This window comes from Oculina patagonica, chromosome 1 (genome assembly GCF_052425735.1).
Source record: "Oculina patagonica isolate OP01 chromosome 1, crgOcupat, whole genome shotgun sequence".
Taxonomy (NCBI): domain Eukaryota; kingdom Metazoa; phylum Cnidaria; class Anthozoa; order Scleractinia; family Oculinidae; genus Oculina; species Oculina patagonica.
The window spans coordinates 34,119,377-34,141,250 of NC_135758.1; the positions used below are offsets into that span (position 1 = coordinate 34,119,377).

General features: G+C 36.7%; 2 protein-coding genes across 5 annotated transcripts; one reads left to right on the forward strand and one right to left on the reverse strand.

The window, feature by feature from the left end:
• Positions 1 to 597: 597 nt before the first annotated feature.
• Positions 598 to 3,094, forward strand: LOC144665893 (uncharacterized). 2 transcript variants are annotated; one of them, XM_078527184.1, is made up of 3 exons: positions 598 to 1,495; positions 2,433 to 2,499; positions 2,591 to 3,094. In XM_078527184.1, exons 2-3 carry the CDS (start codon positions 2,470 to 2,472, stop codon positions 2,978 to 2,980), a joined length of 420 nt encoding a protein of 139 aa, XP_078383310.1. In that variant the 5' UTR covers positions 598 to 1,495; positions 2,433 to 2,469; the 3' UTR covers positions 2,981 to 3,094. The 2 variants fall into 2 exon arrangements, with proteins under 2 accessions (XP_078383310.1, XP_078383304.1); XM_078527178.1 differs by lacking the exon at positions 598 to 1,495 and having other exon boundaries at positions 1,878 to 2,499.
• Positions 3,095 to 4,276: 1,182 nt separating this feature from the next.
• On the reverse strand, positions 4,277 to 21,319 carry LOC144665684 (uncharacterized). 3 transcript variants are annotated; one of them, XM_078526980.1, is made up of 13 exons: positions 20,950 to 21,319; positions 14,951 to 15,002; positions 13,954 to 14,049; positions 13,439 to 13,570; positions 12,346 to 12,434; positions 10,477 to 10,548; positions 9,791 to 9,836; positions 9,441 to 9,470; positions 8,523 to 8,564; positions 8,066 to 8,110; positions 7,368 to 7,412; positions 7,028 to 7,147; positions 4,277 to 5,821 (listed from the first exon to the last, which is right to left on the reverse strand). In XM_078526980.1, the coding sequence occupies exons 1-13, from the start codon at positions 21,097 to 21,099 to the stop codon at positions 5,397 to 5,399; spliced, it is 1,344 nt and encodes a 447-aa protein (XP_078383106.1). In that variant the 5' UTR covers positions 21,100 to 21,319; the 3' UTR covers positions 4,277 to 5,396. The 3 variants fall into 3 exon arrangements, with proteins under 3 accessions (XP_078383106.1, XP_078383100.1, XP_078383114.1); XM_078526974.1 differs by lacking the exon at positions 20,950 to 21,319 and adding an exon at positions 18,201 to 18,687; XM_078526988.1 differs by lacking the exons at positions 8,523 to 8,564; positions 20,950 to 21,319 and adding an exon at positions 18,201 to 18,686.
• Positions 21,320 to 21,874: the final 555 nt, after the last annotated feature.

Here is a 21,874-nt window from a genome sequence, read left to right on the forward strand (position 1 = left end):
TAAAAATTTGGGAAGAATATTTAAACAAAAAGTTTGCTTTTTAATTTATTATGGCATATTTTACAGCCGGCTTAGCTTTTCACTTTCTCCAGTGGTGTTATCACAAAATTTCTAAATTATCATCCCATATAACGTTAAGGTCGGTCGCCTGTAGTTCGGTTGTAATTATGTTATTCCGATGTTATTTAAGACGGAGGTCCGTTGGCGGTCTGATGATCTTCTCCTCTCTAGCTTTGCATTATATTATTAGCCTTTATTGCATTAACTAACCCAAATATGATTTTTATTTCACGCCTTGATAACTTTACAGAAAAAAAATACAAATATATAAGTATTACATCAATTACATCAATTACAATTGAATAATTATTTTCAGAAAAAATAGAGAACAGGGACCGAAGTAGGAGGCTTGTGGAATTATTGTTATTGTTACTATTCATTTAATTGAAGTCCCAAAAACACCTTCTGCACCCGGCATTTTCCTCTTCATCCAGCACATCTGTTCTGTTAGTTATAATATGACGGCCTCATCAAATGTCCTTAACTAAAAATGCAATTTTCCTTTGTTTTATTTTTGATAATTTTTTAACGGTTAAGAGGAAACTTAAGATGTCAGACAAACATCTTTATACAATCGGTTAATAATGATCGCTCCGATCTTAGCTTTGTATGTATACGAGAACTTAATCGTTGAATTCCTCCAAGGATTCTTCTCCCATTGAAAACCAGGTGATTATATAACTCATCTTTTCGGAATACATCCTCCCCATGAAACTTCGAAAGGAAGAATTAAATAATGATTATAGCCAGGCTTTGCGAAAATATTTTATGCTACAATTTTCCAACGAGGAAAATAAACTTAGTCAGACTAAAATATGTGCCGAGCCCTGTTCGCAAAGGCAATAAAGACACTTGATGGATGTACTCCGGCATAATATAATAAGTACAGTATGATAATTTTATTATAATTCGAAAAGAGCAAAGGGAGAAGCAGCACTGAAATAAGTTCTTTACGCGGAACTGATCGGATAATTGTATGATCAATAGGTCTTTCAAGCTCCAAACACCTGGGCTTCGACATTAATCATGGGATTCGGTGTGTCAGTTAACAAAACAAAGCCATTTTGTTCTTCTGACAGGATAGTGCCAATCAGACTCAAATACAGCATTTGCTTCCATCCAGATACCTGCCAGTGGCGCTCTCAATTTACATCCACAAAAACCCTCGGGGTTAATGCAAAAATGCGTAGCGCTGTCCTTACTGTTTAGCTTCCTCAAGACAAGTGGAATAAATGTGTATTTTATAAATAAAACTAACAAGTCACCAGGTGATTCCTTTACTGAAGTGCGTGGACTAACATTTGATCTTTTCGTTTTACGTGTCTACTCAGCCTTTAGCTAATTTGAATACTGTACACAGAAGACGTGGGAACAGATGGCTGCAACTTAACAATCCACGCGTCAGTTTGTTACGCTACAGGGACGACCTGTTTTCGTAAGAGATAATTTTGCTAACTTGGATTTTGTAAATTCAACTGTAACGCAATAATTTTTGTGTGGAAGATCTTTAGAATTCCATTCTGATCGTGCTTTCAAAAACGTGGTGGCATCATTCTATACTAAAACAGGCAACCTTTTAGTAGACCAAACAAACTGCCACTGTTTGAATCAGTAAACAGACAACCTACTTGTTAAATTTATACTAAATACACACAAAACGCCTTTTCCGTTGGATTTTTAACACGATTCGTCTTTTTCTAAGACATCTGTTACACCCACATTGCAAATTATTCAATTTCCTTTTTAGATTTAAACGTTCATAATATAATTCCCTCACAAACACGTCTGAAAAGAAAAAAAAAATAATAATAATAATAATAAAAAGAACCAGAAAATTAATATGGTTAGGTTCCCATTTAACGTCACTTTTACTCAACTTAAACATCATCATTAATTCCAAATTACGTCTAGTATGCTGTTTATAAAATATTGTGAAAGCGTTTTTGTAATGGCAATGAAAAACAAGTTATTGTTTTGCGAAGCAAATGATCGGGATCAGTAGAAGGAAACAAATATAGAGGATTATTTTTAACTCGCAATTAGTTGTTCCAAACTTGGACACCTGGAAAAAAACTAATTGCCGCCTAGGCGTCAGACTGATATGTCATTTATCAAACAGGGGCCGTGCATTTTTAATGAAACACTTATAGTAATCATATTTGGAACAATTTTTTTTCTATGATTTTGAAATAAATCGCTAAAGTAAAACAGTAGATGTTGATTGTATATTCAGTTGCAAACAGAATTTTATATTTTCTCCCTGCCAGGTTTACAAATAAGATCCCACGTGCACGTATAACTTTTTTATCACCTGTCTTAATGATAAAGGTATAAAAACGGTTGATTTTAGGGATCTTTCACTGCCAGTCTAGATCTGTCAAGACAACTGCAACCGAGAGTAGAAACTATATGAATATGTACCAGGCGGCCACTATTAAGGTAGACGAATTACATTTTATTCCGCTTTCCTTGTTGCTTAATCAATCGGGACAAACGACTAACGTAAATGTTCTTCATTTTTGCATTGCAGACATTTCCATTTAAAGTCCTCCTAGTGTTCCTGCTCGTCGCTACATCCTCGCGGGCCAAACTTTATAGAAACACTAAAGAGTGGAATGATGTAGAAGACTACCGATCAGCCGATCCAGGAGAAGAGGAAACCATGCAGGACATGGATAATCCTCTTCCAGAGTTCAACCAACACAAGGACACTGACGTGTCTTACGATTTCTTCAACGACCTACCAGCCATCTGCCGAAGGCGTTCCTGTACGAAACCGCCATACTTCGTAAGTAGCACCGAAAAGTACTATATGTGCCAGATGAATTGCTGTTGTCCACCGCAAGAACGGGTCGAGGTACCCGTACCCATGTGTAAGAGCCGGTGTTCAAAAAAGTCCTGCCAGAAGCAAGTATTGTAAGATCATTGGGAAAAGGAAAGGAACACTCCATAGAGCATGATATTTGGAAAGGACAAAGAATGAAGATATCACGAGTTTGTAAACCGAGGTGTTTTTTTTTGTAAAACAAAACAAGCCTAAATTAGGTTAAATTGTAACAGGCAGAATTGTGGTATGTTGCCTTAACCGTAATAAAATAAATACATTACCTCTTGCCATATTGTGTTGTCTATGCCATTATTCCCTAGTTTCAAAATAAATAAAGGCCGCGCTAAGCACTTTTAGAAACAACAAAACCCCTGGGAGTGATGGTTTAACAATTAATTGAGATTTATAAAACCTTCTATTTTAACTTTCCCCTTTACGTGCTAACAAACAAACAAAGACGGTCAGCCGTATGTGGGAAGTCAAAACAAAATTACAATAATTTATAGATTTAGACAACCCTAACAGGAGGAGTACGCTAATTATTTATTTTTTATAGGACGTAAATTCTGGCTAAAAAGCGGCCAAAATATTAATTTTACAATGGCCCATCGCTCATGTTTAATTAAACTGTTTGCTAGTACGACGCAACAAATTATGTTCACCATCACATTTCAAAAGAAATACAGCTCACTACCTTACATTTGTGTCTTAAGCTTTACTTCATGCAGCAAACATGTTCGATACTGAGCCCAGCTTCCTCTCAACGCAATCATTCAAACAGCCGCGGGGCCGTAAACCAGAAACCGCATTTTTTGCCTCATGTTTTTCTTCCGGGGTCAGTCGAGAATGCGCGGATGCGAGCGCGCGTAAAAAGTACCTCGTTCGAAAAGATGAGGCTGGCTTTATCTGGGTTAAGCTCAAGTATAAGCACAGGAGAAGAACTGAGACACTATTTCTTAAGCTTCTTATGCTGTCCTCACTAGAAATAAACGTGATTACCGCATACACATAGAAATATCAATTTTGCTTTATTGTGCTTTGTTTTTATGCTTATTCCTTGTGTGGGCAGCCAAAGCATCAGAAGAATGAGTGTGCTCGTTCTTCTTATTTGCATATATTTGTTTGCTTGTGCTTAATATATTCTCAGTAAAAACTAGTTCACATCACACCCTCCTTTCTCGCGAAAATGGCCTTTTTGTTTGTTTGTTCGGAACTTCCTGAAACTTGGCGCTAATAAACTGGCATATTCGTTGTGATTCTACTGATCTACTACTTTTAATAAGCGGTCCACCCACCCAAAGAAACTTCAAAATCTTCCGATCAAATCATCATGTATAAACCTCGCACATCGGGGGGTTCACAAAATTGAGCACGGGGCGACACACGCCATTCGACTAACTTCATTTAATTCTTTTCTAAGTTGTGCCTCTGTGTACAAATCTAGTACAAAATAATTTTGTTCTCGGTTTAAAGTTAAATGCAAATTACTCCCTCCAAGACGGATACCGTCGGGACTGGATCCAAATGACCCTACGTTTTTGAGAGGGTCCCGCTTATTGAGAGTCGAGGTAACGTGACATCAGTAATGCTGAGATAATAAAGCTAAGTCTATGCACAATGAATACGAATTTCTGAGTCTGTTTAAGGTAGTACTTAAGCAAAACCTACAAACTGAAACAAAAATATTATAAGTACGTTGGGTAGTTTCTTCATTACACTGATCTTTCACTAACCAGAGAAGCCTCAAAAGTTAAAAATTAGGCAACCTTTGACCTGTTTTAGTCCTTGCTATGGTATGAAAATGAATTTTGACGTCCAAGTGACCTCAATTTGTAGATTGAAAAGCAATTTATAAACATTTGTACTAAAAGTTGTTCCTCAACAATATTGCTGGAGCTGCAAAAGAACAACAATGCTGGGCACGTCTAAACCATTGCGAGCCACCTTAAGTTCAAATACTTTTTTTATGTTTTCATATGTTTCATCCGACATCTCAACCTGTTTCTCCGTTTATCTATTTCTGTGGGAACTCGCCAGAACTAATAAGGTGTAGCTTACTGCTGTTATTACGAGGCCAACGTTTATAGGCCGAGACAGTTTGGCGTACTGAGCTACATATCTAACCACTATTTTGTAGATCCCGGGGGTATGAGAGATACACTGCGTACATTGCAGTCGTACTGAATTATACGTATATTACAAAAAACGCTATTTACAATAAAAATTGTTAAAAAGTTAAGAGTTAATTACAACTATGTTTAAAACACTATTTACAATGCATGGCTAATAATAAAGGGTTTCATAAAGCAATCAGTACGAAAAACGTCCCTTATTTCTCAAACGCTGAGCGCGAGAAACGGCCATGGGAAGTAGACATTCCATTTGTATTGCTTGCCATTTTTCTCTGCTTCAATCGTGCAATACTTGCAAGACAATAAACGAAGCTCACACAGCCGTTAAAAATCGTCCGGTCAAGGTTGAATGTTCATTATAACTGCTGAGGGCTTTTTTAATTTCTATCTGATTCTAAAGCCTTGATTAGCTTGGAGACCCAAGTTTTTCTCTCCACCTTATTTGAATAATCGATGAAAGACCTTCCCCTTAGTGCCAAGGGTAGCTTCTCGCTTGTGACGTTATCTTTTTTAATAACGATGACACTGTTATCATTCTCTTGGGCCTGCTTGTGCATAGCTTGCTCCAACTCATAATTGCACCAGGTGCTCGTGAAGAAATTCTTGGATACGACAGCAATTACTTTGCGGCTGATTTGGACGCTAATACTCATGTTGTGAACGAAGCTTGCTCCCACCTCAAAATCTCTGTAATGAACGCAGCATTTGAAGCCATGTTTTTTTTCTAGAATTTGCAAAAGTTCACTCTCTACCCAGGCTTGGTCTTCCCGGTTGAATATTATGAACGCGTCGTAACTGAAGCCTGAAAGTATAAAATACCATTTCATATTAAAACAAACCTACAAAAAAGAATTTAGAACGACACTAAAATTCTATTATACAGCTCCGTACTAATATATATATAATTATTTTTTATTTTTATTTTTAAATGCTCTGTCTTAATAAAGTTTTCGTATCGTATCGTAAAACATCCGACGGAGGAAAACTTGAAAATGGCGCCAAGGCTTAAATGTCTGTAAGAGCTAAATGTCGCACATATAGATGTTTCTTCTCAATTTGATAATCTGATGTTTTCAAACAGCCTGCTCAAGGCCAAGATGCTGCCCATTTATTAACAAAGCAGCGTTCTGAGTAACATCTTTCTATTTCGAAGATCTCCTTCCTTTGTTCCTATTAAGCTCGCTATGACGTTTTTGGATTTAGTGGGTGATGTTTTTACAAACGTATTAATTCAATTTGAACGTAAGCAATGTAATGCAATTATCATGTGATGTAAATAATCCATTAAGTTATTTATTACAATTGTTGTCACGTGTTAATTAATTCGCGGTAACATCACAGCAAAATTGCTGCAATCTTGCATTTTGTTAGATTTTTTACCAAATTTTTTAACAAATTCGCAAATTGACTTTAACATTCGGACGTGCAAAGGGATGAGGGCTGATGTCACCTCTCCCGCCCTTTACTTTTTTTTCGTAATTTTAAAAAGGGATTTACTCAGTGATGCTAAAACTTTCAGTAGCTGTTTGCGGACATTTTGATATGTCAACTGTGTCCATGATTTTTTGACATCTTCCTTTATTTTACCTTTTTTTAGACGTAATTGGAAAACACGTATAACTTTATATTCCATTAGCATTTTAACTTAGTTTTGTATCAAGCCACTACGAAAATAGTGAAATTGAAGATGGTGGATCCAAGATGGCGGCTCTAATGACTTCATATGACGCCGTATGACGTCACAACAAGAAAAATTTATGCTTAACAAAACAAAAAAAGGATGGTGAACAACATCCAAACCGCAAGTACTTTACATTCGGATTAAAAAGCCTGTCAAACTTCAAGAAACCAGAGCAAGTTTATAACTACAAAATATTTCTTCACCTGAATATTTAAGTTTTTAAATTAGCGCTGGGATTTTCTATTTACCCCTCAACCACGCATCCTCACATGCCGTACTCGGCCTAACAAGACCAGAAAGTTAAAGTAGCAATAGAGAGAAACATACCTGGTGAAAGACTTGGCCTTTCTACCATTTCGCTGCTGGACAGACGATTATTTCGAAAAAGTATGTAAGCAATCCCGAAAATTAATCCCAATGTGCCAATGGTTACAATGCTTGCGATAGCTATTGATTAGGGAAAAAAGAAAAAAAGAATAACTACAAAGGTTTATACGTAGTAAGAAGAAAATTTGAAACGTTTGCCATAGCTAACTATTTGATTTTAAATAACAAGAACAATCATAAGCAAACATTTTCGAAAATTACGACCATAACAACGAAAACGGAGAATTTTAAAATAAACTGTCTTCGTTCGCTATTCAGTGTTTATTTCCGACGACCTCACCTGCTGTCACTGCTGTTGTATTTGTAGAGCGAACTGTGGTTAAAGCTGTATTGAAAAAACAAGACAAGAATTGAGAATACACCTAATTGCAATAACGTTGTCATAGAAAAAAGGGAAAAGAAAAAAGGAAAATAGAAATTAATAAGCGTAGTATTTACAGAAAACTCACGAGTTTTTATCTGCACACTTTTAGCCCACTTTTTTATGCTGTAACAAGGTTAATCGATTTATTCGTATTTTGAGGCATTTTGAGGCCATTTGTACGAATAAATTTCATGCATGCGCTTAATTAATTCCTGTTTGACTTTTTCCTTTTTCTTTTTTTCTATGATAACCTTGCAATTAGGTGTAAACTGGTAAATGAAGTACACACAAATTGACAACAATCCATTTACAATTTTGCAATTTAACTGATCTTGTATTTCACATAAACAAAGCATATTTTTTCCTATTTGCACAGTTTCAAGAGATGATCAGAGTTTACTGCATAAGAGGAACCAACCGATTACCTGGCGAAAGGGATCATGAATCTGATTTGTGCTTAGTTTGTCGTAACAGATAAGACGTTCTATACTTTATCGAAAGCAATAACCTGAATATCGATTACAAGCAAATAAAGGAACTGTTTGGTCCGTCTGGGTATTAGTGTCTGGTGTGGTAACAGAAGTGAGCCGTTCCTGTATAAAATTAATACTCACCGAAGCGGACAGTTGTAGTTATATTACCATCAGGTTTCGTAGCATCTAAACCAACAAGAAAACAACTTTCTGAGTTAGGATGTTTTTTTCTTCCTTAACTTAATGGACGGTATGATATGATGTAAAACTGCATAAAAACTATAAAAAGAGACTGCAATGCAGGTTATTAAAATCTTGTCACTTTTGACATTAAATAACTATAAATTTGTCCGTTGAAACAGCTACACAGAATTTTATGGCCGGAAAATGAAAAGCGTCTTTGCGCTGATGAAAATGTTCCTTTACCTTTTACCTTTACCTTGTGTTAAATATAAAAAAGGCCGGCACCTAAAAGGGTCCATATCTAGAAATTATCAATTTTACGATTTTTTACGGTTATATTTTTGTCATAAACAAATTCCATCATTGTAGATCTCAGACTGATTTTCAAACTATGTCCTATCTTAATCAACCCCACCTGTTGTTGGCAATGTTGCAGTTGCCGTAGCAGGTACGGTGCCTGATTAGAAGAATGCAAGAAAGAAAATCAAGATAAATGGTAGTAAAAAAATCAATTTAAACATTTAGAAGAAGTACCCACGACTAGTTTACCAAATTGAACCCTCCGAGAGCTCTTTCATTTGCATTATTAGAGATATGTTAAGTTCCCAATTTTGGGACTTACTGCCAGTAGTTACCAGTATTACTATGTCTTCGTTACGGCCATTATGTATATTTATAGAATGAAAATACTTCAGTTGTCTTCGTCCGTGAGTATGTGAAACAGAATATGTGAACGTTGTTAAACAATCAAAGCTTCTGTTTTAAGGGTGCTATATCATCAACATGAACAACAGATTGGAATTTTTGCTCAGACTATAATCATAACAGTTACAAAATTTCAATTTCTGTGACTGTAATTATAATAGACCTGTTTCGCTTGGGCGTTTTGTTGCCTCATTACAGACCATGCGATGATACTCTTGCGAATTCTTGCTTTCGAATTTTCAAATAGTTGCGTGTATATGAATGAATAAATTTTATGTGGCTAAAAGGAAAATTCTCTAGAGAACATCACGTGGTCTGTAATGAGAAAACAACCCGCCCAAGCGAGCGAGTTCAGGCGAGCGAGTTGTTTATGTTGTGGTTTAAATTTATCTTTGGTTTAATTTTTTTTAACCAGCTTAATGTCTATTTTTTACGATTGTCTCGCAAGGCTTAACAGGACTGGTTCTTTCTTGCTGTTTTCCTACTTTTTGTTAAACTGTTTTTATAAACCTTTGACTTACTCAAAACTAGTGAATTTATTATTAAATTGCTCGCTCGATGTGTCAGAATTGTACTCCACTCAGTTCAGTTACTATTAATTACTGGCAGCCAACTACTTTACGCTCACCTTCAATAGAAGATAAATAAAGGTATAGATCTAAACAAAACAAAACAAAAATAAAACAGGAAAGTTTTGCTTAGTTTCTCATGATTCTTGTGTGAAATTTACATTAATAATAATTGCAAGGAAGAAAAAAATATTTAGTTCATTTAAGTATTTGATAAATACTCTGTACGGTGCTTGAATACGCTGATAAATACACTGCTGTAAACCCACCGTGTCTAAATACTGAAGGTGATTTGCAAACAGCTCTACCTCATAACATGCATGGATACAATTCTTAACAGAAACATCATAGCCAAAAACAAAATATATTTGAAGCAAATTTCTTACAGTAAAGTCGTTATTTGTCTTACCTTCAAAGGATTCAAATCTATCGTTTTGGCATGGAAGAGCGATAACCTTTTAGAAACAAAAAGAAAAATAGCGTAAGTACATACACTTTTTTGTGTAGAATGTCGGGCAATCTTAAGATGTTAAAGTTGGATAATGCTCAGTCAAAATGTTTTTGATTATACACATGAACACGAGATTCATTATTTCAATAGTTAATAAATGTGCTTCCTAAAATTACCCGCTGTAAAATATACAATTCACCAGCAACAGCCAAACTTAACCGAAAATGATGGCAAAGCCTGGTTTTCACTAGCGACGCAAGCACAAGCGCAAGCACAAGCGCGATCACGCAAAAGGGACAAATTTTGACTCTTGTGCTTGTGCTTGCTGCAAGCACTAGCACAAGCATCAAAATGCAATGCACTTGTGCTTTTGCTCGAGTTGAAGCCGTTTTCACGGTGAAATAAGACCTGTTATCCCTGTGCTTGTGCTTGCGTTTGTGCTTGCGGCGCGAGTGAAAACCAGGCTTTTAGGACCATTCGGAAACCAGTTATTAAAACACAAAAGCCATTTTCCTGGCCTCTTGCAGTGCTAAGTCAGTAAAACAACAATTGTAGTGGTCTTTTTTTATTAGGACTAAGTGTTCATAAATAAGGATGACCTTCTGTTTGTATTTATGATAAAAGAAGTTGTCGTGGATACTTACTTTAAAATTGAAGTCGTCTTCGTAGGTCCAATTAGTAAGAGCAGACTCATTCAAAACGACGTTAGTCTCGTTCTTGAATGAAAACAAAATTATGATCAGTTAGTTAATAGTACATAACTGCAAAACAACCTTATAAAGCAATTCTTAAGACGTGTTAGGAATAAAGAGGGAATCCGCCAGGACTTCGAGTATTAATTGGACAAAATCATGTACCAAAATTATTTACATCTTATCGCAAACTTCTGTGTTACTATTTCAAATATCTTATCAAAAGAAAGTATTTCTAACAACACCAAACATCAAAAACAAATTTCGAAGTTCCACTGAATTCCACTGAATCGCTTTCAAGATGATTTTACAAAATAGCTACACGTAAGATTTTACCCATAGTTTTAATACCTGGTTCTTGTGAACTTTGAAATTAATTTTCTCAGGTTCTGATAAGAAATTGTTGTTGGTGTTGTCACGGATAATTGCTTACATCTTTTTCTTTTAAAAAGGATAGAAAATAACGCAATAGGATTTAAATTATTCTGGCACTCGAACCAAAATTAATATAACTCGATTTCCTGATGTATTCCGTATTAAACCATGAACTATCTACGTAACCGTATTCAATAGGAAAATCATTTTTTTTTTTTACTGGTGTTTCTCCCTCCCTCCGCCCCGAAGAAATTTTTTACGCCCACTTCAAGATGGCCGCCAACACGGTCATCGACTGGCAACTAGTAACCGGTTAGCCTACTTTTCACTTTAGTTAGCCTATTAAGTTAGTTTTCCATATAATTAATTTCCTTTAGAAGAGATTTCAGGATAATGTAGCAGTAGAGCATATTAGATAGATCAGTAATCAGTTCAGTGGAATGTCCAGTTTTGGAAATGTTTTGATCCGCAGATCAAAACAAACAGTTATCCAATCACTGCTCGAATTTGGAGTCAAATGATGCGAGGTCTGTTGACTTCATGCTGAATCTGTCGATCGAAATCTAGAACAGCGAAGTGTACAGAACTCGAATTTGAATGAAACAAGCTTCGTTCTATTAACTAAATGGAAATTCACAGCTTTTTGGCCGGGAATAAGTAAAGCGGAGACGAGCGCTTGTATTTTAAATCCTTTTCTGTCGCGCGCTATGCAAATAAACACTAAGCACTTGGTTTTAAGTACATTCACAGGTACCCCAAGCTCTATGGGAGATATAGACCGTGTGACCTTTGTTCAGCGTTGTGTGAGTGTTGTAATTTGAGCGTCACGGCGGCCGTTGCGTAACAGCGAAATTATAAGGATTTGTATGGGAAATAACGATTCCTGCTTTAATTTAAAAATGCGAAATAGTTTTTAATAAAAAAAAACCTACCTATAGTCCTATGTCTGTTGTTCTTTCTCCTATGTGGTTTTTGAAGCGATTTAGCGCGATTCCAGTGAGTTTTAGTTCCATTGCCTTTCTCTCCATATATCCTTTAGAATAACTGTAGAATGTCCCTGAATGTTTTCAAGGCTCAGAAATTTTTTTTACAAGAGATACACTGGATTAAAGCTGAAGAAACGACCCAAAAGACAGCCAAAAGAAACATACGCATCGAAAGTAAATCCTCACCTCCTTGCACAATCCGCCGTGATTTTACACAATTGCACGTATAACGCTTCTTCAATGCTTTCTTTGTGTTGTGTTACCAACTGGCAGGAAATGCACCCGGGAATACTTGAAAAAAGGCAAATATAGAATTCAAGTGGAGTCCACTCGGGAAGACTTGACAACCGCCATGTTGTTACGTCACGCTATTGTTTTCCCCGTTTCCAAAAGTGGACATTCAACTGAACTGGTAACAGCAATGGCGGTAGTATCAGCCGTAGTAAAAGAAACTTCATACCTTTTGTAGCACAATGTACTTATAAAGAAGAGGTTCTATACCAGGATACTCGTAGAGGAAGGCGTATCCCGTGAAGTTGGTAATTCTTTCTAATGAGTACGGAAAAGAAACAAAATTTATGCAGTCCGCTCGACAGATTTTAATTTTTAATGTTATTGTATTAAGACCGATTAATTAAAAATGAAATTTTAGTCTGGAACTGTGTACATATATTTATTTGGATTGGAACAGGAATTATCGGTATCTGCTTGGCTCATTTGCTATTCATTCTTGTATGATTAGGTATTATTCTTAATGAATTTATATATGCACTGTTATGTTTAGTCAAGGGAGTATTCTAAACAATGGTTTATAAATCGCTTAACGTTTTATTATTATTATTTTTCAGGTAGTTAAATTCAGATAAATAGCTAATATATCAATAATATATCATTTGGAGAATACTAAGCTCATCTTTCAATATATAAAATGACAAATTGAAAGATGAGTTGGTAATCTCCAACGAAGCACGTATACTGTTCTGATTATATTTCCAAGCCCATCTTTCGATAGGTAGTGTATAGGTTAAATGACATATTAAATTATGGGCTTGGTAATCTCCAACGAAATACTGTTATATTATTAATAAAAGTAACGGTTAATGTTTTGGTAAAGTTTCGTGCTTACAGGCCGCTTTGATTGAACATAAAGCGTTTTGGAATCTCGATTCTTTGGGTGATCGCGTTCCTCGGATGACACAACAACTGACGTTTTTTTTTAACTAATACATTAAAATGTATCAGCTGATTTCTGCGCACAGAAAGTATTTAGTTTAAAAATTATATTTAGCTGTATTAATATTAAGGACAATTTGTTCAAATATACTAGTACGAATGGCGTAGTGGGGATTTACAGAATATGTATGTACACCAACATGCCCGCCACATACAAAGGCAGATTAATTCTTGTCCTATTGACATCTTCGTGGACATCGCTCATGATTTTCATTTTACCAATTCTGCAATGTCAAGCTCGATAACATTTGGTCTAAAATAGGCTGGCTTATATAAAGTCTTAAAAAAAGAAACGAAACTTCTAAAATGTGATTGCTTACCATCTTTGGGAATCCATGATATGTTAAGATACCACGTGTCTGAATTCTCATATCGCTTCCTCTCAGCACTTCTTATGGATGCATATTTATTCTCGCCTGATCCACTTGGACATAGTGGTGATGAGTTATCCCCTGTGCCCATGGGAGTAAAATCGACATTAATGGGGTTCTGGATGAGGCTTAGCTGATAGCCAATTGGTGGAGACTGGCAGCTGTGATCTAAGATGTGCAAAATTTACTGAAAGCTAAGAAATCGCCGAGAATTTAACTGATAACTGAAATTCCAGCACCTCCAATTCAGAATGGTAAATTTGTATGCAACAAAATAATACATTCAAAAATTGCACAACCTAATGCCAACGCGTTCATTTTCTATAATACAATTTTAAAAATATGCAAATGCAGTTCTGTCACTTATTGATAGAAATAGATTTTATCTTACTGTTCATTTTATCATGTCTGTCTGTTGTAGTGATAAAGAAATCCAAACGTTTTTATTATTATCATCTGCTTACCAGTCACCCTATAGCTACGCTTTCTTCTCCTCGACAGTGGAGTCAAAAGTTGCTTTCCTGAGGTAGTAGAACGTTTGTCTCTAACAACCATCTTGTCTGCAACCAAAAAACAGTCACCCAAAAGGTTTTAATCTTATAAAAATAATTAGAATGAGGCAAAAGCGAAAAGCAAGTAGTTAATGGGAGTAAAATGTAGACAGCAAATATAATTTCAACGTCTATACAGCTTATAGTTCTGGTTTTGGGGGGGGATCAGGAGTTAGGGATATGCCATAAGGGAACACATATATCTTTGAATAATCTTTTATGAAACAAAGTGAGCCACAAACTATGTTATTACTATTTTTGTGGAAACTGGTGAGACCAGGGAAATACAACTGGGCTTAATTCTGTTTGGACCAGGATTCTTCTGGCCTACTAGGGCTCAGCGGTCACTGAGAGGTGCTGGGAAGTGCCAGCTGCCAATTTGTATGACGTCATGAAACTCCGAAATTTTAACGTGGAAAGGATGAAAGACTAAACGATGAAAACATGGACTGCTATTTTTTTTTCGAAACTTTTCTACACAGGATGACAACGAGTCGTCCCGTCTCTTCTCTTTTCCCTACGTCTTGCATATTTTTTCAACAGATATTGAGAGTACTCAATAGTCTGAATGTTGGACTTGAGTTCAATCCCAGCCAGCGTCTTCGTGTTCTTGTGAAAGGCAGATAAGTATCTTCTTTTCAGTTCACTTTTAACGTAAACGGTTGTACAAAATGCTCCGACAAATTGTTGGAAAAACCGGAGAAACTATCGGTATTACATTTTCGATTGACTAGCATGCTTTAATTTCCAGAACAGATAATGTTTACTCCTAGTTCTTTGATAGATAAGGAAGCCGTTCTGGCCGTGCTGAAAAGACATCTAGCACCTCAACCCCCCCCCCCCCCCCCCCCTTTGTTGTTTTTCCAAAGGGCTTTGGTGCATAGGTACAATACAACTGAAGTTTTATTACCTTCCTTGATCTTTTCTAGGCACTTCTCAACACAGGTCTGACGACTTGATGTCTGTTCAGAATAAAACGACGATAAGTAAACACGATCAAACAAACTGATTTCTATTTCAAATTTACGTCATCATGAACATGATAGCAAATAGTTAACATTTTGCAGCAGAACACACTAATATACAGTAAACCCCGATAACTCAAACTCCGTTTACTCGAATTAACAATAAACCCCTTTAACTCGAACAAACTTCCTTTTCCCTTGGATTTGACCCTACTTTTCAGTCATTTTTACACGGTTAACTCGAACTCGGATAACTCGAAAACCCCGCTAACTCGAACTAAATTTCGTTTCCCTTGATCAAAATTTGGGTCAAATGTACCCCGATAACTCGAATTCTGGTTCTTGAAACTCGCCACGAATGCCCATAGAAATATGCCATTAGTTAACCTTGTCTGTTCTTGTCGTGTATTTGGATTTCAACAATCGACCCCGATAACTCGAAACCCCGCTAATTCGAACTGTTTTTCGTTTCCCTTCAGAGTTCGAGTTACCAGGGTTCTACTGTATACCAAAAATTCGGTGTTTAGTTCTACTGGGTAGAAGAAATGAATGGTAATCTGCGTGGAGAAGAGGTGTTCTTTCATCTTGGAATGAGAAATGATAAAATATGGGTTGCTCTACTCGTATCGCAACTTCGGTCTCCGAGAGTGAAGGGTTCTCGTTTAAATAAATATATATAATCTGAAGCCCATCACTATACGTGGTTTCAGAAAGGTCAAAGAAAAAATACTTAATAAGACAAACAAAAAACGAAAAATACCTAAGAATAAAAACTATTATAAAAAAACTTGAATACAAAAGAAAGAATTAACTATAAAACCTACTAGAACGCTACCGAACGCTTAAAATTTACAAAAATCAGAGTGCATTGTCTCTGTCTCGTTATACTTTTGCTGTGGCTATATGCCCGGCAGCCGGGCACGGTCTTAAATAGACTAAATGCCCGCGGGCAGTCAAAAAAAATTACTGAATTTCCACTGAAAGATTCTTTTAAACTTCTTGAGAGTATTAGACGTGTTTTTCGAAATGTTGAGCGAGCTAAAGCCAGCCTTTAATTGTTTTTACTAAATTTAGCTCGAGAGCTGACACCGGAACAACGGATTTGCAGAACAATACAACGACATACGTAATAGCATGTAATCATGTCTTTCATAAGAGACCTTTCAGAAGGATCAAACGAGCCAAGACAAACAATAATTTAATTGCTATGCATGTAACTGAAGCTTTGTCTGTCTACACGGCAATTCTAGTTAAATCAAACCGTCTAATTAAACTAATTTCCGTCACAATGAAAATGTAACTTCGCGGGCGGATTTCCAGTTGTATTCTTTTGTAACGATTAATATGTACAGAAAGGAGAGACGAAGTCAAATCTTCTTTAAACACAAAGCATTTATAATATTTGACATTTTATGTCTCCATATATCATGTCGCAGTAGTTTGGACATAAAATAATCATGTAAAAGTCATCAGTTGCCCCTTATCTCTGTAATATCCAGCTTATATTATGCTTATGATTTTTTTTACTGATATATACTAGTTATGCAACGCTTTCGAGTGGTATATGGAATATCCCCGTTTTTTTTTTTTGGTTCCCCCGTTTTGGGGGGGTGGAAAAAAAAAAAAAAAAAAAGGGGAGGTGGTTTATATATAAAGAAAGAGTTTTTTTTTATTTTTTTTTTCTCAAAAAAAAACTCCTTATTTTTTAAAAAAAAAAACCCCCCCCCGGAGGGGGGGTGGGTTCCACAAAAAAACCTTTTTTTTTTTTTTTTTTTCTCCCGGAAAATCTTGTTAGCCGAGGTTAGCTTTTTCTGCAGTTAGGATCGCAGTTAGGATCTATCTCGAGGATTCCCTACCAAAAAAAAAATAAAAATAAAAATTTAAAATAAAAAAGTAAACTTAAAAAATAACAGTAAAATATAGAAATGAATTATTCGCCACATTCTAATTTTCCTCGGCAATCCTCGAAAATTTTCGTAAAAGTTCGTAAAGGTTCGGAAAAATTCGTATTACATAGGTAATTTAGTTGGATAGTTTTTAATTAGTTAGTTGATAAATGCCGACACGGCTCGATGAAAGAGCATGTAACATAAATTGATTCCGTGTATTAAATAGAGTTTTACCTTAATTTAGCTCGAGAGTTATACCGGAACAACGGATTTGCAGAACAATACGACGACATACCTATTTTTGCGGAGTTGTATGCTTGGCACATTTCCCTGCGGTTTTAAATATCTTTAATGTATTTACTAGTTGTGTCAACAAGTGCGGGATGGAAATGTCATGCCCTCCAGATCAAATTGTCCGTTAATTGTCTTCTGTATGTTATTTTATATTTTATATGTAATATTATATAAACATTGTATATAATATTAAAGTTATTTTATATTTGGTAGGTTGGCCATTATAAGTCTATAGCTATAGAGACTGTCTATAGACGACCAGAAGAGTTTTTCAAACAAATATTTCGGACAGCCGTATTATTTGCATGCCACGGCTCTCGTGTAATACTAGCATTAAACGGATGACATTTTAATGGTTTCGCAATCTTTCGATATTTGCAGTGAAAGTATAGTGCATCTGCTGACCCTGGATTCTGACACAAGAGTCAGACCACTGATAGACTACTGATAAGTGAGGCATGTAGCAGAGTCACGGACAATTTATCCAAGAAGTACTACTGTTTGATGTTTGACAAAAAGCAAAAACTAACGTACAGCGTCGCAACTCTGACTCAAATCGTAAATCTGTGTTTGTGGTGATTATTAGGAAGGTCTAGACAGGGCGTATAGCGTGCGTCCTAATTTAGCCATTGGTTTATGTTGTTTAAACCCGTTTAATATAGACTCATTTCTGTCACAATGAAAATGTAACTTCGCGGGCCTATTTCCTGTTGTATTCTGTTGGAAACAATGAACTGAATTCAGGAAATTTCGATTCAGTTATCACTGAGCTATATCGACTGATATGTAGAGAGAGGCGGGTCGAAGTAAAATCATCTTTAAACACAAAGCATTTATAATAGTTGACATTGTCTCTTCCATACATCATGTCGAAGTTAGTTAATTTCGACACGGCTCGATGGAAGAGCATGTGACATGAATTATTTCTGTGTAAAAATAAAGTTTTACCTTCCTTCCTACCTACCTACCTACCTACCTACCTACCTACCTACCTACCTACCTACCCACCTACCTTTGATTTTGTCCCTTCGAGTTCAGCTGCAAGAGAGGCACAGCTCCGCAAACAATCTCCTATCAAGCCTACTTCATATTCGGAATAGTCTGCTGTACTTCTGCACTTTAACAATCCAAAATTGTTCAAAAAGCAAACAAGGCAAAGAGCAACAGTCGAAGCGTGAAGCATTGTTTTTGATTCCATCCCGCTATATAACAAAACGCGGTAAACTGAAAGCTCGATAAACCCTATGTATTGTAACTCAAATGTTTCGGTCTTCCTGTGTTGTCACAGCTGCACCAGTTTAGCTGCAGATTTGTAATTGGAGCACGGTTACAAACACGTCACGGCACGTCACGGTTTATAGCCTCCACGTTACGCAGACGTTCTTTGGGCTCGTCACGCGTTTAAACGCTACGTCACGGTCTGATATAAAACATTGCCTTTCCAGACAAGATGCAAAGTCAGAAGCTTTTAATACTACATACGTTCAGAGCTTACAATGGCAATCGGATAGCCGCTCCTATTGTTTGGTGTGTTTTTACCCCACTGAACAAGTTGGAAACCCGTTTTAGCTTTTGTCACTTCACGTCACGAAAGAAAAGTCTAGAATATACACGCCAAAGACATCCGGACTTCCGGTCGTCGCCATGGTCGGCTCAAAGGAATATATTGGGCACATAGTAGCATTTGGTATTTAATTCAGTTTCTGAATTTAGAACCACCTTAATTTTTCGACGCTTAGTGTGCGATTTCAGTTTTTGGCTGTAATCTTATGGTTTCTTTTCTACTTTCAGTTTAGATTTCAGTTTCCGTGTTTAGTTTTGGAGTAATTTGATCAGTGATTTATTTATTATTCATGTATTCGTTTATATTCAGATTTCATTTTACATATGGATAAAAAAAATTATATCATGGGCACTGGAAGCTTATAAGACTTGAGGTGACAAGAAAGGGAGGCACACGTTTTGTTGTTGTTGTTTTTTTTTTTTCGACAAGATTTTTCATTCATGTTTTATATTCTTATACAGCACAATGTAATGAAAGTGTTTACAGCAAGTCACGTATGCAGTTGGACACTGTGACATTGTTTTCACTTCAGTGCAATACAACGACTTTCTATGCACAAATAGGACACGCAACCCTCGGCACGCAACTCGGAAACCTATCGGAAATAGAAGACAGTCAAGTCCTGTCAAGCACTGTGTTTTAGGGCCTATCTGCATTTTTTTTCATAGCAAAATTAATTGTGTCAATCACAGGCGTGACTACTTACTTCGACTTCCTTTTATTCGAGTTCGTGCGAAAGAGTGATTCTCGTCAACGACCCAAGGTCACTCGCATTAGACATTTTTTTTTAATCCGACAGTAGATGATTGCGTCCATGATTTCAAAACATTAAAACAGCCTATTAATTCTAACCTCTGAAAGTCTAAGTGCCCACGTACAGCCCGGCCCACGCAAGAGGACGGATAACATCGCGGATATGCGTGAGAAAATCGTATACACTGTTCCGCCCAGTCTGTGATTTCCGATCTCTTGTGAATGTGCTTGCTAAGTGCAAATACTACAGCCATTCGGTCACAAAAACAACTGCCGCGTTGCTAATTTCATCCCCTTATTTTCTTACATTCAATCGGCTCGACAATCTTTGGGCGGCCTTTCACGATTTTACAGCGGCGGTGTGAACCAATATTAACAAAATGAATCATTGATTGAACTTCGTCGGATTGATCGATAAGATAAACATCGGACGGAGTGGAACTTTACATAAACGTTTCCTAAGTTCAGTCTGCTCCGTTCCCCAGCAATTAATACAATATTGTAGGAAATAATTAATATTGTAAGAAACTTAAGATAAGCCAGCTCATTTTGTCATCAGTTATCAGACATTTGCCGGTTGCACGCGACCGCTCGTATGCTCATGATCAGTCCACGGGGGTACTCGGGATTTCAAGCAACGCTGAGGCATGCACTACCATGAATCTACAGATAATTTGTGTTTTAAATACCCCAAAACATCCCTACTTAAATCAAAAATACCCCCCCCCCCCCCCGAGTGCCCCTTCCATGGGATGCTCAGTATCAGATGACAGCCAGGCTATTTGAGGCACTTGCACGTGGTTGATGAGTTCAAACTCATTACGTACGACAAAAGGACAACTGGAAGGAAGGCGCCTAATGTCTGTGATGACAGGAGGAGCAGCGAGCATGATTGTGCACTGAGCCAAATGGTTCGTCAAGTGAAGCGAAGTACAAGGTTACTTCTTAGAACTAAAAGAAACTTTGAAACTTAACTGCCTAAATGGCCGATTCAGAATTAGGGGTGTTGAATGGAGCATTTGCGAGCATGCGAGCAGAGCGTTTTTCTTTGCGAGCACGATCGAGCATTGACAAAAGTAAGCCTTGCGCGTGCGAGCAACGAGCACTTTTTATAATGCTTAACCTTCACTAAAATCGAGCATGCGAGCGCACTTGTAAGAATATGCGACCACGGGCAAACGAGCAACCACTAAAATTTTGCGAGCATTCCGAGCAGAAGCCTAATTTTGCGAGCACTAAAAAATTTTGATGGACCATTCATGACGCCAAGAATTATAGCGAATAACTTGATCGTTTAAACATACAATGAAACCAATTGATAATATTTGAGTTCACCGCGGCGGCGTTATCAGATCATGCTACATAAAGCATATATAGCATTAAATATTTCTCACAGTAGTTTGTCGACTAATTATGGAAGTCACTAATTTGTAATGTCAATTACCTGTAGAAGACACCACCGCAAACAGCGTCCTTCTTGGTCTGCTAGATTGTTATATTCAGATGCACTCCCTGTGCTTCGGCATTGTACAAATCTAAAATGCCACAAAACTGAGCACACCAGGCAAAGAGCGACAGTCAACGTGCGTATCATATTGTGCTTCTGAATCTCTGGTTCTCTCAACTGGGTATGTTAATATTGTGCGAGGAAATTTATTTACGTTTAGTCTTCCTGTTGGCGTTGACCCATGACAAGGTTAGCCTTCTACGCAAGCATTGTTTGGGTTTGTAATTCCATAATCTTCTGTCACATGTGTTATTGTTATCTTGTTAAGTCACTACTATAAAAGAGTATAATTACAAAGTATAAATTATTATTCAACAAATTTGCACGATACCGTCACCGGATGGTCAGAAAGTCACACTGTTATTCGTCAAACGGACATAAGTGGCGGACCATTAAAAATCATGGGAGGGGCCGGATAATTCCCGCAAAATAATGTCGTGCAAAGGAAAATTGCCAAAAAAAAAAGAATTTGCATTTGATCTCCTTCTCTTTCATATTTCTAGGTAGAACAAATATGGAATAAAATAATTGTACTCAAAGCAATCTTCAAACATCATTTATCTCTAGTCTGCCGGGATGTTGCTTGGAATTCATTATATCAGATCTTTCCACGACCAACAGAACATGTGCTTGTTTGTTTTTTTTTTTTTTTTGTTTTTTTTTTTTTTTGTAAAGTTGGAATTCAATCTGGCAGTGAATTCTTTGAAGCACGATACATTTGTCAATTAATGGTCAAGAGTTTTTTATCTTCGACCAAGACTAAACACCGAAAATCATGAAAAGAGTTTTGCTGCGTAGCACTCAATTGTTACAATAAGTGTTCAATAAGTGTTCTTGGAGTGCAAAATAGTTTTTTTTAAAA